General features: G+C 42.1%; 1 protein-coding gene across 1 annotated transcript in view; it reads right to left on the bottom strand.

The window, feature by feature from the left end:
- PPID (peptidylprolyl isomerase D) overlaps positions 1–4518 on the bottom strand; it is a 15969-nt gene extending 11451 nt beyond the window's left edge. The window contains exons 1-3 of the mRNA XM_004708739.4: positions 4367–4518; positions 1690–1830; positions 303–409 (exon numbers count right to left, since the gene is read on the bottom strand). Coding sequence (XP_004708796.1) covers positions 303–409; positions 1690–1830; positions 4367–4451 — 333 coding nt within the window. The 5' untranslated portion in view covers positions 4452–4518. The remainder of the gene's footprint in view (positions 1–302; positions 410–1689; positions 1831–4366) is intronic.
- Between the last annotated feature and the right edge of the window lie 4019 nt (positions 4519–8537).

The raw sequence follows: 8537 nt of genomic DNA, 5'->3' as shown, positions 1-8537 counted from the left end.
AAGTGCAAATAAAGGCTGCCCGTATGACATTCATAACCCGGGGACTGCCTAGACTTAAAACTCACTGGCTTATCTGAAGCATGTGGGAAGGCACTGGGTCATCCTGAAATAACTATAATATGTATGCCAAATAACATCACTACTGGATGAAGGCATTCCATATTAATTATGTATATTTAAATATGCATACCTCTTCACAAAAGAACGTAAGCACAAGAGATATTGTTTTTAAATACAAGTATTCCTGACACAGCAACCCTTTTTCCTTATCATCAAAAATCATGCATGTTCATTTACTTTACCTTGTAATAGAAATTTTCATCTTCAAATTTTTCCCCATAAATACTTTCTCCACCTGTCCCATTCTGATTGGAGAAGTCTCCACCCTGAATCATGAATTTCTTAATAACTACAAAAATTGAAAATGGTTATGAGACCGAGAAATGAAAGACTTCAACAATGTCAAAATGCATATGAAATATAAGACAACTTTTTAAAACACAATTTGAATCATACGGCTTTCCTGTTTCTTTCCCTCAGTCATCCCTACAATAACTCCAAACTCTTCAGGCTTTACAATCTGAGTCTGACCTACTTGTAAGCCAGATCTCGACTTAGTGCACATGGCACCCTCACTGAGATTCTAGAGTTGGAGCTCTTAATTTTTCCCCCACAATATCCTGACTCCTAATTTTGTCTTTGAGCAAGTAGAGAACTCTAAAAGCCACTGCTGTGAACATATTAAATCACTCAATAATGTTCACTAAATAATGATCAATTATTCCTAGATTTCATACATCCTAATGGAATTACTTAAGCAATATTTTCACTTTCTTTTAGTCGGGGTTCTTAAGATCACTGTGATATTCAGTGATATTCATATGATGCCCTTCGGCTCATGAGACTCAGCATTTCGTTGTATTACAGTGACTTAGCAAGGTTACCTGGTGGGTATGGACTGAAGAGACAAGGAGAGTCTAGAAGAATTAAGTACTGGCTTTCTTAGCTCTCGTTCTCCCATGAAAGGTCACAGAGAGCACTCTCCCCCCAGCAATGAAGATGCAGCAGCATGTGTGTAGAGCCTTGGTGTCATGTCCACGTTTTTTATTACAGACTGAACACACAGGTACTCTCTGCCTACCATGTACCAAAATTCCAGACTTCCAGAGGAAAAGTTGTTCAGCAGTCGCACTGTTTATACAGGCACAATACACCACATTTGTAATTTAGGAAATGGGGCCACTAACAAGTTCTAAACACTGAGGCCCATCCTTTCTAAGGGTATCTCAGGCTTTATTTTTTAATATAATTTATTAGGATAGTTTGGTACTTTAGTAAACATACACATAAATCAAATTAGTAACTTAGATGATGTATTTTTAAATAATGCTAATTCTAACTCAAATTCATCGAAAAAATGTAAGCGTCAGAGGACTGGTAAAGATAGGGTAGTGTATTTCTTTATACATAAACCTGAGTGCCCTCTTAAGATATATAAAGAAATTTTTATTCATTAATTCCAATTCTCACAGGCCAACCTTCATGAACTACACTGCCCCACATGTCAATGTACCCTCTTGGAAATTTACAACCTTCGCCCCTACCTAGTGTTTTTCTCTCTCAACTCCTATCAAACACAATCTGAGTAGGTACTTGAAAAATAATCAGATCCAGAAAAGTTATACATACTTCGATGGAAAGGGCACCCTTTCAAATGGAGCGGTTTTCCAGTCGTAGGTCCAATGCCTTTTTCCCCAGTACACAATGCGCGGAAATTTTCTGCAGTTTTAGGGACAATATCTGCAAACAACTCTAAGACAATTCGACCAACTAAAAAAAGAGAAAATGGAATCTTGTCAGTGTGCAAAACAAGCAACTAAATCAGCGGTTCTCAACCTCAGTCACGACTCCTTTGGAGGTCGAACGAACCTTTCACAGGGGTCGCCTAAAGACCATCGGAAAACACGTATTTCCGGTGGTCTTAGGAACCCTATAGTCTCCAGGCATCTCCGCCCACGTGCAGATATGCCCACATATGAGTACTCGGCATGAAGACTGTTACCCATGCTATACCATGCTTCAAGACAAAATTTCATTTATTTGTAATTAGAAATATTTCACAATATTTAATTACATATTGTTTTTGTGATGAATCACTGCTTTAATTATGTTCAATATGTAACAATGAAAATACATCCTGCATATCAGATATTTACATTACAATTCATAACAGTAGCAAAATTACAGTTATGAAGTAGCAACGGAAATAATTTTATGACTAGGGGTCACCACAACATGAGGAACTATATCAAAGGGTCATGGCATTAGGAAGGTTGAGAACCACTGAACTAAATGGACACATTATAGAAGAACTACTCATATAATTATGGTGATCAAGATTACTCATGGATTATCAAATTCTTTTGGGGGTCACTTTTCTTTTGTTTCCTTTTTTTTTTAATAGGAAGAGCTCTTTAATATCACTTGGGAATCATAGCTAGCACAGCTGGTTACCTAATTGTTTTAATTCTCTCATTCTTCCTTTTTACATGTGTTCATCTCTCCTTTATGAAGCCCATCTTAGTTAAACACATTGAACTCATCCTCACTGCTGGAGTATTTCTGGTGAGTTTAAGCCAATTCTGGTAAATTCATTTTTCTTATCACGAATGGCCAGAAAAGTGCTTGTGATCTTATTTTTAGTCAATGAGTTTAAAACAGATTTTCTTGCTCAAAAGAGTTTTGCTCCAAAAAATGAGTTCCAAAAAGCTTCCTGGTTCTCTTCAGGTCTGCCTTTCTCCTCCGCCCCGCTTGGTGGTCTTCGTGAGGGGAACCCGGCTATGAGAGCAGGAGCAGCCTCGGGGACCGAGAACCGGGGAGCCTCTCCTGGCTGAGAGCCAGAGAGGGCCCCGGGAATCGGGGAGAGCCTTGGGGGTCACTTTTCTAATACACAAACTTAAATCTTAAAGGGTCTCATAGCCAGATTAATTTGAAGCAATTATTTTTCTGCAGTAAAAAAAGGATCCTAAGCATATTAGCATATTCAATAGATTAATACCAGGTTCCCCAAGAAATACTAATGATTTAAAATCCCAAGTAATATACTTAGAATTTCCAATCACTAAGTAATCAATACATCAAACTCACTGTCTCCAGATTCTAATCATGGTTTCCAAACTATAAATCTTTATTGAGCAGGAAAACTCATCTTTGTCTTGACAAGGGGTTTTTGGATTTGAACTACAGACCTGGCAGTTAGCAGAGCAACACTTAGCTAACTGAGCCACCAGAGCTCTTTTAAATAACCAATTTAAAAATTCACTGCCTTCGGGTAGATTCTGATCTCAGAGACCCTGTAGGGCAGAGCAGATCTGCCCGTGGGTTTTGCAACTAACTCTTTATGGGAGTAGAAAGCCTCCTTTCTCCAGCAGAGCCCATGGTGGTTTCAAACTACTGACCTTGCACCTTGCAGTTAACAGCACAACGTGTAGCACACCATGCCACCAGGGCTTATGACAGGAACCAACCCAAGTAAATATCTTTTTGGGGGGTAAATATCCTTTAAGTAGTCAAGTTTTATGTGCCCTTATGGTTGCAGTGTTTGTGTTCTGTGGAGCTTGCCTGAGGAAAAACTGAAAAGCTCCCCCTTCCAGACAACCTCTAGAACAAATGAAAATTAAATCTAGCACTAATTCGGGAGCAAACCTGTATACAGATAAATCTGTATCCGTTCACAGTAACCCCTGCATGGTGACATGCGGGGAAGAACAAGCATTCGACTGTCCCTACAAAGGCTCCAGAACCAGCGCCTTTCAGTTATAAAGCATCACACGCCAAACTCACAGGCTCTTAGGAGCTTAGTGCTACGTAACCTAGGCAACTACACTACTACACTGCGCCTGTTTCTCCAATGCTAAAATATTTCCCTGTCTAGAGCTGTAAATCAGTAATAAAGCAATAAGCAAGCAACTTACAAATTACAAATAATATGGCCTGCGCTGAGCTCTTACGTGTGACAAAGGCGCAGCACCGTGCGTTTGTACATTGGAATATGCTTTCCAGAACTGCTGACCCAAAATAAAAATTGCAATCCAATGGCGCGAATGTAGCCAGGCGGGAAGCGCAGCCCAACGGGCAAGACGAAACTCCAAAGACTACCACCATCTCCAAAGCAGAATTTTCCAGAAACTTCCCCCAGGGCACTGGTTCAAGGGAGCTGGCTGGACTCTGTCCCAGAGGCCCGAGCTTGTCCCCCAGGCCCAAGGGTCGGCAGACCCCTCTGCGAACCGGCTGCCTCTGCGAACCCAAGCCTTTGCTCGCCCACTCGGGTCCTCAGGCCCCCCGATGGCCCTCGGAACCCGCTCACCTTGCTCGCCCCCGATGTCCACATCAAAGAAGACGCGGGGGTTGCTGGGGTTGGAGGGCTTCGTTTGGGGGACCGGGTGCGACATCTTGACTTCCACACGCTGAGACACCTCGTGTTACGCAGCCAACACAGGCCCCAGACCGCAACCTGATGAGCCACTTCCGCCGCAAGGACCGGAAGTCACCTCCGACTTCCGCTGTTGCGCTGCCTCTACCGCCCCCTGGCGGTTTCAAGCGCGGCTGCACAGGTTATGAGACGGCTCCACACGGGTTTGATATTCGTCTGGCTTTCACTCCAATTGTCTCCTCGCCCTCCTGTAATTGGCTTTTTCTTTTCTTCACTCACTGAAATTGCCGTTTCAATCCTATTTTCTTTTGCATTTATTCCATTCCTAACTATCGTGGTGTAGAAGAGGATTGGAAACAGATCCTGATTCCTGCTCAACTCTGCCTGTGATTTAATCAAAACGCCATTTGCTTGCCTGGAAAATGGGAATACAAATGCTTATAGAGGACGGTCATTTTGAGGATTAAAGACGTAAATAGCTTAGCATAATACCTGACACAACTGGTGACAGCTTATTAATAGCAATCTTTATTATCGCCATATTGTTTTACTTTAGTTTGCCCTTTACAGGTGAAGTGATACAGGTTAGATCAAACATCAGACAGCGGAAGCCTAGAGTCCAGAATAAAGTCCAATTTTGTAAAAAAAGAAAGAAAACCGATTCTGTTATAATCCACTTTTAACTTATGGAGATTCGTGTAAAACATTTTACCTATTTACATGAGAATATATTGATAAAGCCTAAATTTGAAGACAAGATTAAGCACCAGGCTGCAAACCACAAGGCAAGAGGTTCTAATCCACCACCCATTCCAGGGGAGAAACATGAGGCTGACTGCTCCCATAAAACCTTCAGAGCACTTCTACTCTGCTGTGAGTCAGAAGCAGATGGCAGTGAATTTGGTGTTTTGTGGTTACGTCTTGAATTGCTAACTGAAAGGTCAACATTTTGAAACCACCAGCTGCTTTTCGGGAGAAAGATGAGTCTTCCCACTCCCATAAACAGTTACAGTCTCAGAAACCCACAGGGCTTTACCTTGCCCTGTAGGGTCGCTATGATGGATTGAGATCTATTAAATGACAGTGAATTTGACGTGTAGGTCTCTTGATCATTTTGAAGGAAAACCCAACGTTTCCTCTGCAGATGACTTGACGTGCAGCCCTACTGAAACCCAGCGATTTAGATTTCATTTTCCTCTATCATTTGTTGCTGCTAGGTGCCGTTCTGACTCATAATGACCATATGCACAACAAGAGGAAACGGGCCAGGTTCTGCATCATCCTCACAATTGTTCCTTGAGCCCATTGTTGCAGCCACTGTGCCCGTCCATCTTGTTGAGGACCTGCCTCTTTTTAGCCACCCCTCTCCCAAGTATGATGTCCTTCTCCAGGTACTGGTCTTTCCTGATAACGTGTCTAAAGTATGTGAGATGACGTCTGGCCATCCTTGCTTCTAAGGAGCACTCTGGCCATACTTCTTCCAAGGTAGGTTTCTTTGTCCTTTTAGCAGTCCGTGGTTCTTTAAATATTCTTTGCCAACATCACAATTCAAACCCATTGATTCTTCTTCAGTCTACCTTTATCAATAAGCTATCCATTTTCTTCTCACCAACATACCCAAACCAATCTAAAACCCATTGCTATTGAATTAATTCTGACTCACAGCAGCCTGACAGAACAGGGTAGAACGGCCCCTGTGGGGTTTTGGCGACTGTAACTCTTTACAGGAGTAGAAAGTCTCGTCTTTCTACAAATAGCTGGTGGTTTTGAACTGATAACCTTGTAGTTAGTTATCCCCTATGTCACCAGGGCTTTCATTTTTCAGTCTGAATATAACAGAGTGATATTCACAAGCGAAGAGCCTTATGTTGAACAGCTAGCTGGTAGCGGCCCCCACAGTAGCTTTTTAAAGGGAAGAAACCAATGAAGATTTTCACTTATTAGAACCACCACCAGGTGGCGAGAGAAAGGCTCCTATTTTCCTGCCTGACTTTAAATTCTAAAAAAGCCTCACTGACATGGGTCAATTCCGACTTCTAGTGACCCTATGGGATAGAGGAGAACCACCTGTGGTTTCTGAGACTGTCAATCTACAGGAGTAAAATGCCTCATGTTTCTCACACGGAGTGGCTGTAGTGGGCAGCCCAACGCCAGGGCTGCTTGGCTACGTTAGAAGACAAAAAGTAAGGTCTGGCTAAGAAGCCACTGGGTTCTTACTTGCAACTTGAAGTTGTTGTTAGTTGGCACGGAGGCTGGTCTGACGCTTAGCAACCTTGTATGTGAATACGACAGAAGGAAAACTTGTCCTGGTCCTGAGCCTGCTATTGCAGCCACCCTGTCAATCATCTCAAAGAGAATTTCCCTCATTATCACTGACTCTCCTCTTTACCAAACCTGATGCTCTTCTAGTAATGAATCGATCCTTCCTGATTATATATCTGAAACCAGGAGCCGTCTGTTAGTTTGCTGTACTGAGTGGCTTCTGTGGGGTTATGAAGATGAAAGCTATATCACTGTATTACAAATATCAGCAATACCACCCATGGTGGGGAGAGTCCAGCAGACCTTCAGATTAAGACAGACTAGGAGAAAATGCTGACAATCTACTTCTGAAAATTAGTCAATGAAAACCTGGTGTATAGCAACTTGAAAAGACCTGTAATCTTACACACTAGACAAAGCACACACACACAAAAAAAAGCAACAAAACAAGTTTACGTTTTTTTCTAAAATATTTACTAGTGTCTCCAAGTGAGTGAGCAGAGAGAGAGAGGTGTCTCCTGTCTCCAAGGAGGAAATCCAGGAGTTCCCAGAATTCTCAAGAGAAGGCCATGCCCACACAGAGGCCTCATTGGCTATGATCCGATTGATAGACTAGATTCCACCCCTTCACTCTTAATCCTCTCAAGTCCCACATTGCCACCAGATTATGTAACCAGCACATCCCCCAATAAAATGCTTTTTTTAAAGAAAAGGAAGTAGATTTACATTGATTGGTCACGTGCCTAGTAAATATTTTAGAAAAAAACGTAAACTTGACACTGCTGTCTCCCTTCCCCCGTGTTTTCTGTTGTTCTTCCCCTGGAGAGGGGTGTATGGTTATGTGTCGATCATTGTGATCGGTTCCCCCTTTCTCCCTTCCTTTTCTCCTCTTCCCCTACCCTTCTGGTATCGCTATTCCCACTCCTGTTCCTGAATTGTGTGTGTCGTGAGCTCCCATCTCTTATCTATACCTCTGTACATGTTCCAATCTCGTCTGAATTGGGAAGCCGCACTTGGGTCATGATAGTGAGGAGTGAGGAAGCCTCAAGGAACTAGAGGAATATACTGTAGTGTATTTCATCCATGCTTTACTGCACCCCGCTTGACTCATCCCTTCCCTGTGGCCCCTCTTCACCTCTCAGTAATTCCTCTCAGATTCTGCTTGTGTTTGATTGAGTTGTATCTCCAGCTTCTTAAGAAAGAATGCAACGAAGATACGATGTTTTGAACTTAAATGCTTATGCTTTACCTTACTTGATTTATGCTTTCATTTGGTAAATAGTTTACTTTTTAAAGTCGTGTTCCATTGTTTTCCAACATCAAAGGTAATTTATAATAAGTCAGATGCTAATCTACATCCCTTTCTTGTTACCAGAATTGATATTATTGGTGATTCGAATGTAAAGGTTGGAAAGAAAGAGGAAGGAATAGTAGTTGGCAAATAGGTATTTGGTGGCTATTTCCACTGAGCTGGGGATCACATGATAGACTCTTCCAAGAACAATGACTTGCTCGTAGCAAACACCTTTGTTTCAACAACACAGAAGGTTTCTCCAGATAGAATGCAGTCAGGGGCTGACTACAGAAGAAACCATCAAGTGTTCATCTATGAAGCTGAAGAAAACTAAAACCATCCAAACATATGGCCTTGAGTCTCTGCCACCGGAATGTCAAGAACATCTGAAGGACAGATTTGACACATTAAACACTAACGGCAGCAGACCTGAGGAGCTGTGGGAGGACATCAAGGTCATTACAGAGAAAGAAAAGATAGAAGTGGATGTCAGAAGAGACTCTGGAATTTGCTCTTAATCAAAGTGTTGCTAAGGCAAATGGAAGAAGT

Source organism: Echinops telfairi, unplaced genomic scaffold (assembly GCF_000313985.2).
Source record: "Echinops telfairi isolate 266 unplaced genomic scaffold, ASM31398v2 ScPeMD7_5868;HRSCAF=6743_0, whole genome shotgun sequence".
Taxonomy (NCBI): domain Eukaryota; kingdom Metazoa; phylum Chordata; class Mammalia; order Afrosoricida; family Tenrecidae; genus Echinops; species Echinops telfairi.
This window is presented reverse-complemented; position numbering and strand designations above follow the sequence as displayed.